This window comes from Exophiala mesophila, assembly GCF_000836275.1.
Source record: "Exophiala mesophila strain CBS 40295 unplaced genomic scaffold supercont1.1, whole genome shotgun sequence".
Taxonomy (NCBI): Eukaryota; Fungi; Ascomycota; class Eurotiomycetes; order Chaetothyriales; family Herpotrichiellaceae; genus Exophiala; species Exophiala mesophila.
This window is the reverse complement of record NW_015622504.1, coordinates 4,605,755-4,626,008: the sequence shown is the minus strand read 5'-3', so window position 1 is coordinate 4,626,008 and position 20,254 is coordinate 4,605,755. Positions and strand designations below refer to the sequence as shown.

The 20,254-nt window shown below is 50.4% G+C and overlaps 6 protein-coding genes across 8 annotated transcripts; 1 reads left to right on the top strand and 5 right to left on the bottom strand.

Annotated features, from left to right (window-relative positions):
* Positions 1-2,165: 2,165 nt before the first annotated feature.
* On the bottom strand, positions 2,166-2,783 carry PV10_01473 (uncharacterized protein; the record flags this gene model as incomplete). Its single annotated transcript, XM_016365690.1, has 4 exons — positions 2,166-2,290; positions 2,348-2,438; positions 2,494-2,623; positions 2,677-2,783. 4 exons carry the CDS (start codon positions 2,781-2,783, stop codon positions 2,166-2,168), a joined length of 453 nt encoding a protein of 150 aa, XP_016229339.1.
* A 4,874-nt stretch (positions 2,784-7,657) lies between these two features.
* On the bottom strand, positions 7,658-8,986 carry PV10_01472 (uncharacterized protein). Its single transcript, XM_016365689.1, has one exon. The coding sequence runs from the start codon at positions 8,730-8,732 to the stop codon at positions 7,935-7,937; it is 798 nt and encodes a 265-aa protein (XP_016229338.1). The 5' UTR covers positions 8,733-8,986; the 3' UTR covers positions 7,658-7,934.
* Positions 8,987-9,271: 285 nt separating this feature from the next.
* On the top strand, positions 9,272-12,453 carry PV10_01471 (the record flags this gene model as incomplete). Of its 2 annotated transcripts, XM_016365688.1 has the most annotated exons (3): positions 9,493-9,687; positions 9,739-10,109; positions 10,200-12,453. In XM_016365688.1, the coding sequence occupies 2 exons, from the start codon at positions 9,493-9,495 to the stop codon at positions 9,910-9,912; spliced, it is 369 nt and encodes a 122-aa protein (XP_016229337.1). In that variant the 3' UTR covers positions 9,913-10,109; positions 10,200-12,453. The 2 variants fall into 2 exon arrangements, with proteins under 2 accessions (XP_016229336.1, XP_016229337.1); XM_016365687.1 differs by having other exon boundaries at positions 9,272-9,687; positions 9,739-12,453.
* On the bottom strand, positions 9,769-13,498 carry PV10_01470. 2 transcript variants are annotated; one of them, XM_016365686.1, is made up of 7 exons: positions 13,007-13,498; positions 12,793-12,934; positions 12,665-12,729; positions 12,455-12,559; positions 12,058-12,389; positions 11,102-12,012; positions 9,769-11,049 (listed from the first exon to the last, which is right to left on the bottom strand). In XM_016365686.1, the coding sequence occupies exons 1-7, from the start codon at positions 13,114-13,116 to the stop codon at positions 10,741-10,743; spliced, it is 1,974 nt and encodes a 657-aa protein (XP_016229335.1). In that variant the 5' UTR covers positions 13,117-13,498; the 3' UTR covers positions 9,769-10,740. The 2 variants fall into 2 exon arrangements, with proteins under 2 accessions (XP_016229335.1, XP_016229334.1); XM_016365685.1 differs by having other exon boundaries at positions 11,102-12,389.
* An 808-nt stretch (positions 13,499-14,306) lies between these two features.
* On the bottom strand, positions 14,307-17,326 carry PV10_01469 (uncharacterized protein). The gene is made up of 2 exons (XM_016365684.1): positions 16,709-17,326; positions 14,307-16,657 (listed from the first exon to the last, which is right to left on the bottom strand). Exons 1-2 carry the CDS (start codon positions 17,273-17,275, stop codon positions 14,477-14,479), a joined length of 2,748 nt encoding a protein of 915 aa, XP_016229333.1. The 5' UTR covers positions 17,276-17,326; the 3' UTR covers positions 14,307-14,476.
* A 178-nt stretch (positions 17,327-17,504) lies between these two features.
* On the bottom strand, positions 17,505-19,624 carry PV10_01468 (uncharacterized protein). Its single transcript, XM_016365683.1, has 4 exons — positions 19,561-19,624; positions 19,465-19,507; positions 19,292-19,414; positions 17,505-19,241 (listed from the first exon to the last, which is right to left on the bottom strand). Exons 1-4 carry the CDS (start codon positions 19,581-19,583, stop codon positions 17,562-17,564), a joined length of 1,869 nt encoding a protein of 622 aa, XP_016229332.1. The 5' UTR covers positions 19,584-19,624; the 3' UTR covers positions 17,505-17,561.
* Between the last annotated feature and the right edge of the window lie 630 nt (positions 19,625-20,254).

The window sequence follows — 20,254 nt, the reverse complement described above, 5'->3', positions numbered from 1 at the left end:
TGAAGTGGGATCTCCTGGAGAGTGCATCGGAGCTTGGAAGTTGGGGTGATATGTAACAGTGGGTGGTTAGTACTTGGTTGGCAAAAGTGGTCTTTCCCTGTAGCTCCAGCGCCTCTCCGAATAGCTAGACCAGATAACTTGACCTAATAGTGAACATGAGCCAGTGACGGGGTTTGATCCCCCTGTATCTCCCTCTTCCTCATGATATCCTGCACAAGACTGTCAATCCAGCGTGGGATTTTGGTGACCATCTTGTGCCCCCAACCCCTCCATAGCATCCGGCACACACGGCGGCCAGTGATGCTAGGAATGCCACCGACTCCCTCATAACATCCTGCACAAACAGTGGAGCCAGGGAGGGAGTATGGTCCTCTTATGGCCCCAACCCCATCAAAGCAACCGGCGCAGACACTCGAGCCAATCCATGTGATTGAATGGAAGACTCAAACCAAATATTTTCTCCTTTGAAAGAACTTCAATTGTCCTCGTTTATCCAATTATTTTCTTCTGCTCACGATGTCTCTATCGAACTTGATCTGATTGAACCCTTCGAGGAGTTGTCGCTGAGAGTTTCCAATCGTGGGGACTCCCAAAGGATGACTTTGTATCTTTGGAGCGGGCTCCTCGAATCCCTTGGGGAAATTGCTGGGATGATTTCTCAATTCGGGTATATACGATGAGCTTCTGTTAATATGTGGACTGAAATAAGGTTGGTTTTGTTTACCTTGACGTTACTTTCGCGTTCGGCGCCACTTTCCACTCGGTTGAGTAGTGTAAGCAATCCGCAAATTCAGGATGTATCCCCGATTTGGGACCTATTCCACCTCGTGTAAGGATATTCTGGACAGATGGGCATGTCAAGTTCGGTGGGGATATCGTTGTTGTGAAACAGGGAGTGGGTTACAGTCAGGAGGAGGGTTTGCAGAGATTTCGATGGTTTTATCGATCTCTGAAAAGTGGGTTGAGTTTCGTCGTTCTCATTCTTGGGTCTTGATGAAGAAAGTCAAGTTTTATGCTTAGCCAAACCCTCAGCTCATAGCTTTGAAGATGGGGGGGATCAGGAAATATAGATTTGAAGGAGTGTGGTGGTGTGGCGGGTGGTGGTTGTGCTGGCCCAACATCCTTTCTCTCCTCAGAAAAGGTCAGCGCAGGCTGAGCCAACACCACCACACCACTCGAGTGGTCTACTTACCTTGGAACTTCAATATCATTCGTGTCCACCACATATTCGAAGAAAATTCAAGCCATTTGAGTCTTTTTGCAAGCTACAGCTTTACTTTGTACACATGCTATTTGTCTCGCCTGCTGCCCCACTACATTGCGTCCAGCGCAGGGTGGTAGAGCAGCGAATTCAAGTAAGCGAAAAAAGTGGACCAGCATGTGAGCTGATACTAGTTTCCTCCCTCCCTCTCCTGTCTATCCCGGTCAAGACAGTACACCAGATTCCTCGAGGCTCTCAGAGGGCTCAAATGGATGTCGTTGGATGTCATATCTCGCCCACCAGACGGTAGACGGTAGATCAGTTGGTACCCTCAAAAGGAAGAGGTTATAGACACAATATTCATGGTAAAAGATGCCGATCTGGATTTCCAAAGTTCTGAATGTGACTTTTCACTGTTGAACCAAGGAATCAGTAGATTTGGGTGTTGGTGAGGGTATGAGATGATCGATGATTAATTTCATCGCATCTACTGGCCGAGTCTGATTCTGAGTCATCATGGTTGTTTTGAGACTTCAAGTCATTCTTTTGAGTAATGATCAGTATCAGCACGTCGTTTTCTACGCATCTGGGTGGTAGTTGTCTCTCAAGAGGTTGCCCAACAAACTTGAGGGCAGGGTTGCAAGCTACAGCTACAGTCATTGGTCGATGGCAAAGAAAGAAAGAGACTATGCTCTACGATTGTGATTAAAACTTTGTTTCCTGATTCTGGAGATTACAACCAGAGCCCTCGGTGTCTACCAGGCGTACCCTTTCTCGGTTTTTGATCAGTCCCAGCTAGCAACCCCGGTGGAAAAGGTCTGAGTGTGATCTTTTCCGCCCGACGAATATTCCCAAGTGTACTGTCAGTGACAGTGTTTGGACTGTGGAAGGTCAATGACCAACAAGCCCTGTAAATAATAAACCACCATTCTGCAATCCTCCGTAATTCCTTGCCCGATAAAGTTTATATCGTCTGCCATCCTAGGCTGCTAGGCTTACAGGCTTCAATGGCGCCGTAAACCTCCAGAGCTTTCATTGCTTCATTCATTGAGATGGCATACCCGTCGATACGGGAAAGAATCACAGCACCTAGTTAGATCAGCCAGTGTACAAGACAGTTCTCTTCTATGGAGGAAAGGTACTCACGCTCTGCTTTAGCAAACTCGATTCGGATCTTACGACCACTTAGCGATAAGTCCTTAGAGCCTTCGACGGCTACGTGGGCATCGTTGATGTTCTGTTTTCTTCGTTAGGTAATTCTGGTATCGCTGGAGGGGGGTAAGAAATCGTACATGGAATTGGACAAAGGCGTAAGGATGCCCATTCTTGTCGTGTTTGACCTTCGTATGGCAAGGACAATAGGATCCAAAGACACCTTCGCATGCCTCTTGCAGTTGCTCAATAGAGCGCTGGGTAGACAAACTGGTAACTTGTCAGTATATAGTCGTAGTCCATTGAGTTAGGATGGTATATACTTGGCAACAAAGAGCAGAGCATCTGGAGGGTAAAGACCCTGGGCATTGTTTGGGTCATGGAGCTGGTTGACACGCCGAATACATGGCGCTGCTTGCGCCAGTGCCATGAATCAGCGTCGGGTTGGAATCCCTTCGTTAGGAAGAAGGGGCCCTAGACTATCGGGTAGTACGCTGTTAGCATGTTGTAATGGGCCATAGAGCTAGGAACATGTATACTTGGCCACGAAGAGCAGAGCCCCAGGAGGGCTAGAACCCTGAGATGAGAATCTCCTTGATGGGGGTAAGACACCCCGGGCGTTCGCTAATTTTATTTATACTGAGGTTAATCTGTTAGTATGAGATGTCAAACGAAGGGAATATTGACAGTCTTGTTCGACCGAGTGACTCACTTACCTCATCATCATGCTAGGCACTGACAATTGTCACCATGATGAGACATTGACATGACTCCGTCTTGTCTTGATCAAACGAGATCAAGACAAGACGGAGTCAAGTCAATGAGGACGTGGGAGAGGAGGATGAGGTCGAGGATGAGAGGAGATGAGGAGGAAGGAAGGAAGGAAGGGAAAGATCTCGACGGAGAGTGAGATAGGGAGAGGGGAGGAAGAGGAAGAGAAAAAAGGTTAAAGAGAAAGAGGATGAAGAGGTGGGAGAGAGAGAGAGAGAACAAGAAGAAGGTGGCAATTGAAAAAGAATCAGAAGCAGATCAACAAAGTGGGTCCTCAGAATTCAGGCATCACCCACAATCCCGCCCAATAGAGAGCTTGAGGATTGCAAGCAACCTGATTCAAGAAGAAGAAGAAGAAGCAGCAGCAGCATGTCTCTTCTTATAGGATTTATCAGATCGACTTCGAGATGCCATTCTGCCGCTTTGTCTCTGATCCTTCAGTCATTGTCCCTCTCTTGGTCCAGTCTTCTTTCTTCTTCCATCTTCACGAAAGACTCAGCAAACAGTCACGAGAAAGAACCTGGGATCACCTCTGACTGTAAAAGCATCGGAAGAACCTGTTCTTCCGTCTGTTCAAGATGATCGTAACTGTAGACTGAACCTGTAGGCTGCTGTAATTGAACAGACCGGGATTTCTTCGGCTGATAGAGCGACGCGTCTTCACTATCAGATCCATTGTGCCAGAGGCAAAGAGCAAAGCCCAAAGCCACAACAAACCGAGTAGAAAACCAGGAACAAACCAGAAGAGAAACTCTCAATATATCCGTTTCTTTCCTCTTTATCCTTCAAACCATTCTCTGTATACTCCTTCCTTCGGTCATAGACCAGACAAGGCGCGTTCATTCCTGGGTGATTGAGGATTGACCTGTGAGCGGCTTCCTCGTGATCAGAAGGCATTGTGACCGGACCTTCTTTGATTCTGACTGACCTGGCCGTTCGCTCTCAACTTCCAGGCTTCAGACACACAGCCTATAAATATTCCTGGAACAGAGCCTTCCATCCATCTTTCCCTCCTTTTTATTCAATATCACCGTCATCATCGTTCCAACTTCCTCTCGACAAGACAACAAGAACGGTCATCATATAAGTAAGATTCTTCTCCATCGAACTTCTTGTTGTCTCCTTTCTCTCCCACAAGTTCATCGAGAAGAAGAAAGCTGACCTTCGACAGATCATACAGATCAACACCACCATCACCTTGAGTCAGCGATCTCACTCTCTCTCTCTCTCAAGCTTACCTTCACCTCTCTCAATTCTTGTTCCTCCTCTACATCCTCTCCTTCAGTTAAAATGTCGGCAAAGCGAGTCTTGAGAGAACAAGACATGCTGGCATTCACTGAGAACCCAGAGCTTGCTTCACGAATCAGTGAAGCACCCGAGCAGAGACAAAGACAAGATAGTCCTGCTTGGGTGGTGGAGCCTCAATACGAGGCCGCCGAGCACAACGGAGGTGGCGTCAACAACGACGACCACCTTCGAGAATCAGTATATCCGCCTCTTGATGAGATGATGCCAAGTGACGTTGAGGTATGGGAGCCCCTGACACCTGAGCCCAATCCACTTCGATCTTCAACTGACACCTACCAGGGACTGGAATGGAATCCCTTCATGACCAATGGCACTTACAACTATGCCACTCAGACACCCGATAATGACGCAGGTCACAGCGTTCCTCTTCCTTACAACGAGGACTTTGGCGTCCGATATTTAGTCGACGACAGTCAATTCCCGATTGACTTTAGCTGGTTCGACACCGCCGAAGCTAGGGTGGATCCCGGAATGATGAATGGCGACCAGGCTATGGTCGGCCCAGGGCCAGTTGCTTATCCAAGCCTGGGTTTGGGTGCTGGTGTGCCTCAGCAAGATACTGCTGCTGAGGTGACTCAGCCTATTGCAAGAGCAAGTGACCAGAGCCAAGGTGGAACCGTGGCCTTCCCGTCACTGGGTGGGTCACAACACCATCGGCCATCGATCACCAAGTCTGGGGTCCACACTAGATATCCAGCGGGGACCGTTCTACCCCGAACCCCTCGTCGAATTCCGCTCGGGGCTGGTTCTGGGAGCGATCTGATGGCGCTGTTTGGGGACGAAACCGAGCCCCGAACAAAGTGGCCACTGATCGTTGATCGGGCACGTATCGGCAAGTCGGTGTATCCTAACTATCCAGCAGGAGACACAGTGCTCCCTGCGCACCTGACGTTGGACGAGATCGCAAAGCGATATGCCAACCACGTCTGGGGTCAGATGCTCCGAGTTTTTGTGGCAGAGGGTTGGGATGCTCCGCGAATTTATAACGCGCTCCCACAAGACGCCCGAGCCAAGAGACAGAAAGGGAGGCCGTGGAACTTCCTCCAACATGGGATTGGTCGAGAACAAGACCATATCTACTTCGAGGTGACGGGCCATAAGCGGCAACCCCGCAAGAAAGCGGAGGCACAGGTCGATGGGACAAAGGAGGACGAGGGTCAGGAAGAAGGAGATGGCCTTGTGGGCCGGGAGGTCCAGTCTCCTGTACAGGTGGTTTTCGACGTGGAACCCTGCGAGAGTCTGGAGCAAGCAAGCTCTCGACTGGAGGGGGTGCTCGGGCGGGTTTTCAACATGATCTGTCGAAACTTCGTTGGAGACCTCTGGTTCAGTATATTGACCCGAGAGACGCAGGCGGTGACGGTGGAGGCCTCCATGTTGCAGGAGCTCGCGGCGAGATGTGATCTGTTGAGGCAGGCGTGGAACATGGACGCCACAGGCGATGCCGAGTACGACGGCAACCTGTTTCACGTCTACCGAGACCGTTTGTTGGCTGGAGGCACCTTTCGACCTGGAGAGTCAGCGGACAGCTTTGCCGATCGGATGAGCCACCAGGCGATCATCTTGACCGCAAACGACATCGAGGCCATGGAGGCAGGAAGGGAGTCAGAGGATGTGGCCGAGGCACGAACCTCTGGTCGATTGAAGGGGGCTCTCCCTGTGGTGAAGCAGGGTGCAAAGGTTGCTGAAGGAGAAGACTTGTATGGCCCTGGACATCCTTGAAAGGATTGCTCCTATCGAGAGAGAGAGAGTTGAGCAAGGAGGAAAACGAGAGGACCTCCAACAGATTGAACGGATCTGACAGCCCGTAAGGCTTGGGTAAAGAGATCCACAATGTCAGTGTCATCCAAAAAGAAAATTGCAAAAGTGAAAGTAGTCTTGTCATTCCACATGAACAGAAATCCTGTTCATCGTCATGCCTAATAGCATCATGTGAATTCGCTTCTGTTCGCCATAGAAGAGATTCTTCTCTTGTTGAACATGTGCACTTATCTTGTGTTGTATTGTCGCAAGCCATGTTTATTATCAGGCTGAGAATTATGCCGCAAGGCTGTCTTGGGTTGCTGTTACACATATTCTTTATTCCACTTTATGTGTCACATCGCAGTAGCGCAGGCAAGCGGAGTCACCGCAGTCAACACCAGGCATTATATCTCTGCTGCGGACCCGCCTTTGTCTCTTCTCCACAGATTGCTTTCATGCCACTGCGACAGGGGCCGTGAGCGGAGCGGGCTGTTGTCCATCGCCGCCTTTGTTGTTTGATGTCAAACCCACGTTTGAGTTTGTGAGTTGGAAGTCAGACAGACAGACGCCGTTGGTATCGGTCAACTAACTGGTTTTTCTTTGTGTCAAGGTCTTCATGGTTCTGTTAACCTTTGTCGGGTTCTCGCTTTATCGGGCGGCATTGAGGATGACTCTGGGAGGAACTCAAACGACGAATCGTTGACGATGTCCATCATCATGGCGATTGTGAAGTCACTTTTGACAAAGGTGAGACTGATGGGTTTCAGTTGTCCCTTCATCGGCTTCTCGCTCTATCGGGCGATCTTCAGAAGAAACCTGGGAGGAACGGAGAGAACAATTCGTTGGTGTTGGCTTAATGTCGACCGATGAGGCTAACGATGAGCAGACGAAGATCGAACCATCCGGTGGGCCTCCGTTCTCTTTTCGATGGATTCTCACTGTATCGGCGACCTCCAGAAGACATCAGGAGACATACAGCATGTACGCCGTTGACATTGACTCGAGCCGACGTTGACGATGTTGCGGCCGAGACGGCATGTGGATGGATGGGTTTCCGTCTGTTCGACAAGTGAGACAGATTCGATGATGAGCATATGAAGAACCCAACAATCAAGTTGCAAACATGTTGGATGGCGGCACGCTCGCATCCTCCCTTCATCGACAACGCGGAGTCTCAACGCAGGAATGTAATGACGTTGATCAGAACCTGATCGACATATGGATGGATGAGTTCTCGGTCAGTCCACGGATGGGCGTGTTGATGACGATTTCACGGATGAGATTGTTGATGATGAGCTGTGTGAAGAACTCAGCAACTAGGTCGCAACGATGGTCCTATATGCCTTTCTTCCTTTGATGAAGAGTCAGAGGTTGAAACCTCCAGTGAGAGTCATATCAGTGCATGACACGGTGGGAACATGTCTTTGTTTCATAATCATGACTGTGATACTGACTGGTTGTGAAGGATTCGATTTCATGTCACCGCTAGTTGCTAGTTGCTAGTTGCTAGTTGCTAGTTGGATGGACCAGGGTTCTCTTGGACGACATGTGAATTGTTGATTCCAGATTCATGGACATCTCATGGTAAGAAGGTGTTAATCACAGGTGAAGAGAGGAAGGTAAAAATCGGACAAGGACAATTGACGAGATGAGGTCTGGTCCTGAAGAAGTCTTTTGCGTTGTATCTTTCGGTGAGCATCTCCATATATACTGTGTCGCTCGCTTATTATGAACCTTCGCTCAGCTCACGATACCATGTCGCTTACAACTTCGATTTCGCTTTTTGTTTCTCTTTCTGCTCTTCTGCAAACGTCTTAATCGCCAATTCCAGATCCCCACTTGGAATCCTCTCTTTTTCAAAAGCTTCACACTCACGATCATTAGCATCGAGCAAATCCTGCACACTCATTGTCTTCATCAACCTCTTGGTCGTAGCCAAAGACCCCGGCGACGACTTTGCCACATTGTTCGCAATTCCCAACACTGAATTCAAAAACCCATCGTTCGGTAAAACTTTACTCACCAACCCCAGCCCACTCGCCTCATTCGCATCAATCCTATCTCCCGCTAAACACAGCAACGCCGCCTTTTGATGGCCCATCATCCTCGGAAACGTGATACTCGAACAACCTTCCGTTGTCATGCCCCACTTCACGAAGGGAGTGAAGAAATAAGCGTCGGGGACGGAATAGACAAGATCAAATAGTCCGAGACTAGTGACTCCGTAGCCAACGGCAGGACCGTTGACGGCAGCAATGAGGATTTTGTCTGTCAGGATCAACAGGCGGTTTAATGCGCGGAATGTAGAGTCGGGGCCGAATGCCATGGGGCCTCGTTCGACGAGTTCCATTCCAGTGCAGAAGAATTTGCCGGCGCCGGTGACGACGATGACGCGGATGGAGGATTGTTGGTCGGCCCATTGGAGTGAGGTGAGGAGGTCTTGGGTCAGTCGCGGGTGCATGGAGTTGCCGGTTTGGGGTTTGTTGAGCGTAATGAGGAAGACGCCATTTTGGATGGGGGATACAGCGACGAATTTTAGGGGGAGATTGGGGATGGACATGGTGAGAAGGAAAAGATGGATCGGTAGAAGATGGGCGATGGATAGGAAGGACTCGTATGGAGGAGTCAAGGGAATGGTTTGTCAGTACTTGGAATCATCAAAGGTAAGAATATCATGAATCAGACTCAGACTCAGACGTGAGGCTCATGATCCCCGTGACTGAATGGACATGTTCGATCACAAGAAGACTCGTAATACACCATGGACTTGTATTCCCACCGTATACTCATACACATACTGAAGCTTGATTCAACCCCTCACACTTTTGTAGAACCATGGTTGCAAATAAATGAGAGTTGACGTTGAGAAGCCTCGGTTCATCGATACTTGGCGTCTGAGTAGGTAAGCAAGTATAAGTCTAGGTACAAAGTCCTTAGCACGTCCCTTGTGCATACTCGGACATGCTCCGTGGCCGCCGTACCCACCCATGCCACCCAACGTCATTTGGGCGTGTGTCACCTCTGGATTGGAAGTACATACGGAGCGTATATGTGCGTGATGCATTCTAGATGGTTTGAACAAGAATAGCCACCGAACTACTTACAGCTGCAATAATGACTGCTACCATGAGCACCATCTTCAACTCGTTGCGCCTGCCTTGAAAATAAAGCTGACGACGCCTCGCCAACAAAATAAAGATGGGAGGGAAGGCATAACCAATTCATCCATCCATTCCCACCCCTCGCACCTTCCCCAAATAACAACCAGCCAGAACCCAAAAAAAAGTCCAAATCAACCTCACTTCTCCCAGCCATGAATCATGGCCATCACACTCATCAAAATGGACCAATGCGGACTGCTTTCTTCTAGCTCTAATTCAAGCATCCAGATGATGATCCGTAAGGACAACCCGGTCGGTCCGTCCAGTCGTTATCCTTCTCGTCAAGTCCACCGTCCCCACTCCGAGATCTCGCGGGCCGTGGATTTTGTTTCTAGAGCTCAGATAGAACATAAGGTGCGCCACATGGTCTTCTTAACGACCGTCTTTAATCCGACGTTCAAGAAGACGACAGGAGACTCGGACATTATGCCGATGTGCTGTTCATGGGTGGAATATCCCTCATGTTGCCAAAACTTAATCGATTCATCCACTATCTTCTCGCTCTGGCGACATTTCTTCTTGATTCCGAATATGAGCCGCACACTGACGACTATACCAGATTTGCAGTACTCAGCCTAACTTAATGACATTGTGGAATGTACTCAATTCGTACGCCGTACGTCTCTGGTATCCAACGCTTCAAACGCCTCCTCATTGTCAAAGTTGATCGTTTTGAGGCATAATATCCACAGCCAGATCATCATCAGCGTCTCCACGTCTCTAACATTTCCTACATCGCCTGTCCATGATTGTTCAACATATGGCTGTTTCGCTGGGTATCGACCTCCCCAGTTTCACCCCCTTCCAGACATGGCATTCTGGCCCTGTCCGAACATGTTGGGAAACATCTTCTGACTTTCCAACAGGCAACGAATCCTCCTCATGTTCTTTCGCAGCTCCCTGTGAGATATGAACCTTCAAATAAGGATCCAGAGAACTGCAGCGAATTCTTGATCTTCCGCAAAAGACCTCAGTCTGCTCCTAATCATGTATCCTCTAGTCCGAGTCTTGGTCGAAAATTTTGGAAAAGAGTTGGTCTTGTTCAAAGAGTCGTCTGACAACACACATTTCAAGATAGAAGCACGTTGTGCTTATATTGCGTCAAAATCAATAGCCTGTGGCGGCCTGACACTGGTGTGGTTTCCACGTTACGTGGAGAAACTGGTCGATGGATAATTGGTCTGCATTCCCAGACGCCATCCTGCCTAGGGAAAAGAACCATCAGAGCAACGATCGTCTCCATCGGAACAGGAATTTTCAGCCTCGTCATCTACGCTTGAACAACGATCAATCTGAACATCTCCTGAGTCTTATCATGGAGGACGACGTCAATAGCACCGGTCTGGCTTGGCAAACAATTTCATCCTCCAATTTTGACTGGCAACAACCAGTCAGGACGACGAGTGATCACACATTGTCGAAATGCTCTCCGATAAAGGCGGGAAACTGGTCAGCCGGAGGATAGAACGTGTTGGTGGCAACCCCCGAGACGTTCATGTTGTGGTAGGTGTCATAAGGGCCACCAATCCCATCGGACATCTCCTCTACATCAAGGTCCTCGGTATTTTGCGTCGGTGTTGTGGACATGGATCCATAATCGATGACCGAATACAATCGCTCGACTTCGTTTGGCGCGAAATAAAGAGTCACGCACGAAGGATCAATGAGTGAACGATATGCTTTGGCCTCGGAGGCAAATTGCATCAATGCGACTCCCTGAAGTCATCAGTCAGATTTGGGTCATGCCCAGGATCACAGGCAGACTTACCATGCGCACCGAGTTCGCAAAGATCTTTGCCTTTTCCTCGAGCATTTTAAGGTTGGCTTGAAGCATCTGTGCCGATGACAATGCAACTTCTGCGTCGTCTGAATGCTGGAACAATGCATGCAGTGTGCCGCTAACCAACATGGAATATCCATAAAATGAGGCCCCCAGAATATAGCCGGCCTTCTTCGCATTCATCAGAGTCTTGGTGAGTTCAGTGGCGTGAAAACGGCAACTTTCTAGCGCACGGGCCAAAAAGCTGGTCGGGATCCTCGGATGTGTCATACTAAATCTGCACCTGAGGATAATAGGGTGATGCAAGACACAATAACACAGCTGGTAAATGACATATGCAAAGATGGCTGATTCCGATAGAGGGGTAGATACAGCCCCATCCAGAGATCCAGTGGCTTCGAGTTGTTCGTGAATCGATTGATTATTTTCAAACATGGTCTCCAGTCGAGCCAGCTGGGTACAGATTGCCGGGTACTGAGAGGTATGGTCCCACGGCGGTTTCTGGATCTCTTCTTTCGGTTTTTGGAGCAAGTACTCAGTAATTTGACTGAGCACCGAGATGACTACCACGGTCGCGGCAGGAGAATCAACCATGTACAAAGTAAAGTCTTCGGATGACTTGAGCTGATTCAAAGTTGGAACTATTTCTTCTGTGGATGCGTGAAATGCAAAGTCGCTGCAGGGGAGGTGTAGACTGCAATGTTGGTCGAGAAAGAGGGCAGGGCGACGTCTGCCACAAGTGCTCATCTTGTCCAGACAATAAATGGACCAGAGAGTTCGACGACGTTCTTCCCGTGATGCGGGTGCCAACTTCATACTGGGTTCATCCGTCATCTGAAGTGACTGCGCCAGGCTGACGGCGGTTCCGATTTTGATCCAGGCGGTGCCATGTTTACATGCTGCCGCAGTTAGTCCTGACATGTTTGAAGGAGCGGTAGTCTTACCGGTGAAATCAAACAAAGCCAGGAGGGTCGCAGCCTGCACTAAACGGTAGGTCGGGTTCTGGTCGCTATTGAAAGCAGCAGCGACTACCAAAGACCAGCCTCTGGCGGCAAGATCCACCGCAATGGCGCCTGTACTGTCGTAGGTCTTGGAGTATCGAAGTGCGATGCTGAGGACTGCAAGAATCAAATAGTCTGGCAGTAGTCCTCGGGAAAATTGGGTTCGGAATGTCGGTTCATGAAAGAAGCAATATGGCTGGCTGTGGTAGTAGCGGAAGAAGTCGTTAATGGCTGCTAGTTGAACATCCAACGGAGGAAGAACTGCGCCTGGCGATCTGTACAGGAGTGTGAGCAATCCTTTCAAGACGTGCCTCTGCCAGAGGGCAGACTCAATCCCTACCTAGTACTCTCAGTAGAATGCAGAGTCATGTGATTCCAAGTGGGAGCATTCGCTTCATCGGGTCCAACCGCGTCCTCAGACCAAGGACCTCTGGGCTTTTCGTCGCTGCAATCAATCAAGTCAGAAACCGGGGTCGAACTTGTGCCCAAGGGGGTACCACAAGCGAGTGGAGAGAGTGCGGAGCGCGGACAAAAGGGTGGCAAGGCATACCTGCTTGCACTCCTGACGGCGTCCAACTCAGCCTCGATGGAAGCTATCCTGGACAATAAGGCTGGCTGTAGAGAGTAGTGGTCAACGACATGTTGTGTTGTTTGAAATCGCACGATAAAACCACTTACATAGAGCTTATTTGCACCAGAGTCTTCAGCACCGACACTCGGTCTGGAGGCAGAGACCTGGCCGGGGTAGCGACATGATTGACCCAGGCGGACACAGAAGCTACACGCAGGTTGTTCGCCGTGACAACGGACCTTTTTGCGACTGTGCGACGAGAGTAGTGGATTAGAGAGATAGTTTCGATTCGGGTTTGAAGAAGCCTAGTCAAAGACGTACCGACAATTCAAGCATGCGCGATGTTGTTTCTTGGGTCCTGGCGAGGTCGAAACATCAGGCTGGAGAGCTGTAGGTGGCGAGGTTGATTCGCCGCCAATCCAGGTGGTCATGATGGAGCGAGGGGACAGCAGCGCCGTGATGATCGGGCCACCGTGGGCATTGGTGAGTTTTGAGTTTCAAGCCACTGGACGTGTTCGGTTCAATGATGATGAAGATGATGATGTTGATTATGGAGAGATGGGGTTGTCTGGTGATTGAACTTGAGACAAGATCGATGAATGAAGCTGTAGGAGCCTGGCATGGCAAGCAAGGTCAGTCGAGGACCTTGTGTGGTTTGTGGAGCGGGTAAAGACAAGGCAGGAGCAATGGTAGTGGCTTGTGGCTTCCTTTGGTGGTGTCTTGTCAGGTCAGGTGTTGTTTGTCTTTGCTTTGTTGCATCTCTCGTTGGGCAGAGGCAAGTGCAAGTGCGGCAGACAATTTATTAGTGGCAAGTGCACTGGCACTGGCACTGGCAGTGGCAGTGATGGCAGGTGCTGGCTTGACCCAAAAGTCCTTTCCAACCCACCATCAGAACCCCAAGAATTAGTGAATTAGCGACCAGCACGTGATCCTTTTCTACGCCTAATATGCAAAGCAAAAGACAAAGGAGTTGTGGAAGGTGGACGTCGCAGGGTTCCCCCGCCCAACCCCCGCCATGTCCACTTGGCCCCTCGTGTGTGCCCCTGGTGTTTGTATTGCCCCTCGAGGGAAAAAAAACAACTCGAAAGGCTTCAAAAGGCTCGAATCGCCTGCTTTCTCCGTGCTCCGAGGCTCCCCCAGCGAACCCAGTGACACCCCGGCCTGCAAAGGTCAACCACGTTACCGGCATTCACCCCTGCTAGGACTACACAGTGGTGCATGTCGACCCCTAAAATTCGGCCCTTGCTCGCCGGAAAGCACCTAACGGTTAGCTAACCTATTAGGTGTTGGGTAATTCAACACAAGGTCAAATCCTCTCGTCCTCTCATCTTTGACTTGGGCGTTGTCGGCCCGATTTTGTCCAAGCCTTGGTTGGGCTTGGCGGCTGGACATCCTTGGCATTTCTTCTCCTGCGCATGTTCGAACTGTAGGTACGGAGTAGATAGATACCTACATACTACATCACATCACATACATATTTCTGCATGTCATCATGTAGTCCACCAGGCACGGCACGGCAGAACATGGCGGGCCAAGGGATGGTTCTCTCCCGTAAAAAAGCCTTGTCAATCTTCTTGTCAATAGTCTTCAAGATAAGGTATGACAATCATAGATGAAGCGGCGAGTTTGAACTGGATCAAAGAAAAATCATGTCCTGTCACTTCCAGATACCTTACCCACCTCACTCAACCAGCTATGGACGCCGATACAATACAATATCAATTTTAACCCCTGTAAGCAGCATCGTCATCGTCATCGTCGCCTGCATCTAGACAAAGTCCCATCCAATCTTTACAACGTATACACCTCTCCACTGTCCTCCACAAACATGATCTGATTCGCCTCGCTCATGGCTCTGAGCGCAGCCAGGATTTCCCCTTCCTCAAACTCCTCACTTCCACTCTCATCCATACGATGGTTCACAGCTACCGTGAGGTCGTCTACACTGGCCATGTCGTTCTGGAACAAGCTTGTCCGAGTCAGAGCTCCCAGGGCCTTGCGGAAATCTCGCAGACGCGGTTCGCTGATAGTGGCTTCTGCTGCCGAAGCCGCAGGCGCAGTTGTCTCAGCTTCAGCCTCTGACTCTGAAGACGACTCGTCTGGAACTTGGGTCTGAGTTCGAGACCTCCGAGATTGTGACTGCGAGTCTGCTTGAGTCGAGGGGAGTTGAGAGCTAGGCATGGAGCTCGCAAGGGACATGCGAGACATTTGTGACTCGGTTCCAGTTTGACGTGTCCGTCGTGATGGGGTAGTGGTCTGGGTCTCATCTGTAGGTTCTTCCTCGTCATCGTCATCTCCTTCCTGGGTCCGGCGATTCGTTGTGCCATTGGTTCTGGTCGACCGCTGGCTGCGAGTCTGTGGTTGAGCCGACCTTGAAGCCGCGGGCCGGTTGCCACGATATGGAGTGTCGTCACTATCGCTACCATCATCGCTGTCACTGCCAGAATCATTGCTGTCATCGGAGCTGTTCATGTCGACGTCTTGGGTCTTGCGTCTCTTCCGGCGGCCGTCTTCTTTGACGGCAACTTCTCGGAAAAGGGCAAATTTCAGGATCTCCTCAGCAGCAATGGCGTCGCTCTCCTCCACTCGGCTCGATAATCTCGACTTTGCGTGTGCAGTAGAAAGACGGATCAGTGTCTCGAGAGTTCTGGCCGTCATGGGACTTGTTCTCCTCTTGTTGGCGTCCAAATCGTTGTTTCTAAAGTCTGCATACGCATTCACCACGTAATCGCTGGCTTCTTTGGTCAAGATAGGCTTGCATCGTGTTTTGGCATATTGGAGGTACTTCTTGATGAACGCGATGCTCACGGGATTGATTCCCCGCTTGCTACCGCGGCCAGTCTTGACTGTCATGCCAGAATGCAAGACGCCGCTGAATTTCTCAAACACCTCTGAGGTTTGGTTGGCTGTTTGCGCCTCCTGGACACCAATCCCCAAGATCTGAGTAGCTTGTTCTCGTACTGGAGCTCCTTCTTCCGTCCCTGGTTGACGGTATTGATGCATTCGGAGAACATGCTCTGAGATCTGTCGATCGCGAGTGTCGTCGATGTCGTCGGTCACCACAAACAGCAAATCAAACCGAGACAACAGAGAGTCTGGGAGTGCAATATTCTTGTGGGGATCTTTGTTACTGTCGTATTGGCCGAATATCGGGTTGGCAGCCGCAATGACACTGCATCGTGCGTTCAGAGATGTGTGAATACCGGCTTTGGCAATAGTCACAGTCTGCTGTTCCATGACTTCGTGGATGGCGACGCGATCAATATCACTCATCTTGTCGAATTCATCGATGCAAACAACACCCCTGTCCGCCAGGACCATGGCACCGGCTTCCAGTCTTCGCTCTCCAGTCTCCTTGTCGGTAGTCACAGCGGCTGTGAGACCTACGCCAGACGAGCCTCGACCGGTCGTGGCAATTGCCAGTGGAGCAGTATTGAGGACGAATCTCAAAAGTTGAGATTTCGCAGTCGAAGGGTCACCAACCATCAAGACGTTGATGTCACCTCTCAAATGAGTTCCGTTGGGCAGGTTCTTCTCCATCCCACCTAGTAGCATGAGAAGAATTGCCTTTTTGATGTAATCGTGCCCGTAGATACTGGGAGCGAGAGATTGAGCGAGCAGCTCAAAAACATTGCGCCTCTTGGACATCTTGTTGATATTTCGAACATCTTGATCAGTGATGGTAGCCTGAGCGACACCACCTCCAGACTTGGAGGACAACAGCACGACATTGTTGGCCAAGATAATGGTCTTGAAGATGGCAGATCCCGTGCCAGCATTGCGATTACCCAACGATCGGAAAATACCGACCAGCTGGATCCGGTCGCCTGGTTTGACTCGATCGACCATATCATCATCCATGATCACGTCGACGCCACGCGGCAATTGACCGGCAGGGGCGCGTTCAGGCATTTCCTGGATGCTAATGGTTTGATGATCTCGGTAGGTGCAGTAGCCATACTCGGTGACCAGCTATTGAATGAATCAGCACCATCCACAAACGAGGAATTTGTCTTTACATACCGGGTTACCATCCGCATCCGCCTGAGGATAAACACTCAGACTAGCAGGGCCGTCGGCCGTCATCGTCTGATCTTTATATTCACGGAACAGAAATGTCCCTTTTGTCTCGTTCCAATGAACACTTTTGACGACCTTTGGTCTGACCAGACTGCACTTTGTGACGATACCTTCCAAACACACCATACGGTTCAACAGGCCACTGCCTAGGGTTCGAGGATTGCAAGTATTCTCGCCAAAAGAGCCAGAATAAGCCACGTAGTAGAGCGTGTCTTCATCTTGCTCGAATGCGGCGCGGTTGGGGATCGTGGCAATGATGCTCTTCAGGGCGGCGTCAAAGGCCAGAGAGTAGTCGAATGGTTGAGAGAGGATTCCGTCGGCGAGTTCTCGAGAATGTGCTCTGATCTCATCAATGCTGACTACCAGTCTTCGCAGACCTCGATTCAGCATCAACACGATGTCGCTGCGGTAGGATTTTGCTCTTTGGTCTGTGGGGTCGAGAAACTCGGTTGCGAGCCTGACTCGGTCGCGGACCGCTTCATCACGGAGCTGACGACTATCGAGCGCCATTTTGAATCTTTGACTATTGAAGATGTTGTTCAGTGGTCTCGGACTCAAAAGTGTGCTGTGAAGGAAGACTCGACTGATGAGTGTCTCTATCCCTGAGACAATTTGGGGCGGCCAGAACTCAGAACGCGTCGGACGCGAAGCGCGTAAAGTGGTTTCTTGGCGCGTGTGGCCCCGCACTTCCCAACCATTCCTTTCATGTCAAGACACGTGACGAGACATGCTAGTGAGACCAATATGTATACATATGTATCTAGGCGCGTATTTCGTTTTGTTCAATGCAAATCTATCATCCACTCGACGTTGCTACATCATCGACATTGGCTGCCCGCTCTTTGGCCAGATCTACGCCGAGTTTGACCTCCAAGATAGCACACCTGCCACTCTGGACGGCCTCAATGGCTTTTGGTAATTCCTCGAGCAACTCGGCAACATTGCTCACCTGTCCTGCCCAAGCCTTGTCACCGGTTGCTGCTTTGGCAATGCCGGCATAGTTTGGTGTTGGGTCGAAGCTGATGTTCAGTTCCTTGTTGTCCACCTTGCTTCCCTCGCCATCGGGGTGAACAAGAAGCATCGACCGCCGTGGTGCATTCCAGCCCTTGTTGTTGAGGACGACGGTCAGGACCGGAATGCTGTATCTTTGGGCAATCCAGTATACAGATCCGGGTACGGAGAAAAGGTAGGTACCATCTCCCACAATCTGAGTGACGAATTTGCCCTTGCCGGTTCCGAATTTGTCACCGGCTTGCGGGTTCCTGTTCTCGAAGTCTGTGGCGAGTTTGATTCCTAGCGCACCACCACCAGACCAGCCAAGACCGCCGCCTCCACAGTTGATCCAAGACTTGGGTAGGATGGCAGCAATCTGATCACTAATGAACAACGACAGCGTGACTGCCTCGACAGCGAAAATTGTGTCCTCTGGGACCAACTTTCGGATCTGTCCTCCAAGAATATGAGGGTCGATGGAGCTGTTCTTGGGATCAGAAGGAATTTTGGCAAGCTCTTTGAACTCTCCCCATCGTTTTTCATGCGACGCTTTCCTCTGTTCTGATGCCGTCTTGTATGCGTCGCTAGATAATCTGGCTGCCAGGTCTGTCTGTGACTCGAGATATTGGTTGATCTGGGAGAATGCGGTCGCGGAGTCGGCCTTGAAACGAGCGAAGGCTGGGATGTAGAAGACAGGCATCTGCTGTTTCAGGACGTCGACGTCGACGTGGATGATCTTGGCATCAGCACGAGGCTTGCACTGTGTGGGAATCCAGGGAACATCACAATCGACGACAAGGATAAAGTCTGCGGTTTTGATGGCCGGGTCAGAGCTGTAGCGAAGGCCCAAGGAAGCTGGGTGATTCGCGGGGAAACACATGTCAGATCCGCCAGTATCCAGAACTCGGAGGCCTGGAATCTTGTCGGCGAGCTGGACGGCAAGATTGACAGATTCTGCGTTCCGGCCGGTGTAACCAACAATCATCAAGGGCTCTTGTGCTGCCAGGAGGTGATCGGCAATGAGCTTGACACCGTCTACTGGCAGGGCAGCGGGTGCAACACTTTGCCACTGCGTCTGATCCAGATGGTATGGTACGATATCTTCCTCCATTGGTTCGCGTGCGCCGTACAAATAGACAGGTCCTTGTGGATCGCTGGTCGCCCATTGAAGGGCACGATTGACCATTTGTTTGACATTTCTTCCGCCTTTAATTTCTCCGGTGTATCTGCAGTATTGCTCCACAATCTTCTTTTGATCTGGGACATCTTGGATCCAGTGGATGTACTCTGTTCTCGAACCTCGATACTCGCCTTCGATGGTATAGGGCGATAGGCCGGCGAATATCAGGACAGGAGCTCTCCCGCAAGAGGCATTGTGGACTGCGGCAGCCAGGCCTTGGGTACCGACGTCGACGTGGACAATGACACACTGAGGTTTTCCGGAGTATCGTGCGTAGCCGTCTGCCATGGAAAGGGCGACCATCTTACGTAGGCGTTAGCACATTGAGCCGTACCTTGTTAGACACTACTTACCTCGTTCGGACATGTGATGACTCGTGGAAATTTGTCTCCCAGTTCCTTTTTACCCTTGGCCATTGCCTCCATGATTGAAGGGTGGTCGGAGCCTAGATTGACAAAGACATGGGTGATGCCCGCCTTGGGAGCCATCAGTAATAGTTCAGGGCGTAGAATGGACGGTGACTTGCCTCCCAAAGTGCCTCAAAGAAGGCAAATGAGGTCGTATACAGCCTGTGGAGATGTCAGAATGTCGTGTCGACCTAAGCGAGGCAGCAGAATCTCACTCATTTTTTGCCATTGAACCCATCTTGTGAAAGGATGGGTCTGCGAGACCCCGAACAGTTTCCCGCGCTCAAGTGTTTACGAGAGAGGAGGAGTGCAACCCTGTGTGAAAGGACCAGAGTAGGAAAACGCGTGGCACGTGTGGCGATGATTACAGGAGAGGACAAGATTTGGCACAAAAAGGGTATGGCAAATCTCCTCGAGATGGGAAGGGTCATGTAAATAGTTCCCTACTCTAGATACAAACCTCCATTAATTGTAAGACCGTAGCCGATGTGCCGCGGGGCAATACCGCACAGGACGGGGAAAGAGGGAGTGTGTCTCGGATCCATTGTTATTGCTTGTTTCCTGGCTTGGACGACTCAAGAGCGATTCCCCAGCTAGGGAGTGGAGAAAGGATTCGGCACAATGCTGCGCGAGTGACGGCGAGGGGAACCTTTGCGGTATTGAGGGCTTCTGGGATTCATGATGATATTGGAGGGAAATGTTTAAGAGGTTTTGCCCCGATGATTGTCTGTGGGGACCGCACCCCTAATGGGAGGAGGAAACCAATCGTTTCAGGGATTGACGGTTGCTAGGACGCTCGGTAACTGTGGTCAAAGGGACGGCTAGCAGCGGTGTTGGAACCTATTCCCGCGTTTGCGGATTGGCAAGCAGGACCATTTGGAATTGACCAAGTCCCGTGTCAAAGTCCCG

Bases quoted from the DNA above. Each gene is read 5' to 3' on its own strand.
- PV10_01472 (XM_016365689.1), bottom strand. From the start codon at position 8,732: ATGTCCATCCCCAATCTCCCCCTAAAATTCGTCGCTGTATCCCCCATC.
- PV10_01470 (XM_016365685.1), bottom strand. From the start codon at position 13,116: ATGACCACCTGGATTGGCGGCGAATCAACCTCGCCACCTACAGCTCTC. The intron at 12,560-12,664 runs GTATGCCTTGCC...GATTGATTGCAG, and splicing joins GCCGTCAGGAGTGCAAGCAG to CGACGAAAAGCCCAGAGGTC. The intron at 12,390-12,454 runs GTAGGGATTGAG...ACTCCTGTACAG, and splicing joins CATTCTACTGAGAGTACTAG to ATCGCCAGGCGCAGTTCTTC.
- PV10_01469 (XM_016365684.1), bottom strand. From the start codon at position 17,275: ATGGCGCTCGATAGTCGTCAGCTCCGTGATGAAGCGGTCCGCGACCGA. The intron at 16,658-16,708 runs GTATGTAAAGAC...TTCATTCAATAG, and splicing joins CGGATGCGGATGGTAACCCG to CTGGTCACCGAGTATGGCTA.
- PV10_01468 (XM_016365683.1), bottom strand. From the start codon at position 19,583: ATGGGTTCAATGGCAAAAAATGA. The intron at 19,415-19,464 runs GCAAGTCACCGT...ATGGCTCCCAAG, and splicing joins TCTTTGAGGCACTTTGGGAG to GCGGGCATCACCCATGTCTT. The intron at 19,242-19,291 runs GTAAGTAGTGTC...CGCCTACGTAAG, and splicing joins TCATCACATGTCCGAACGAG to ATGGTCGCCCTTTCCATGGC.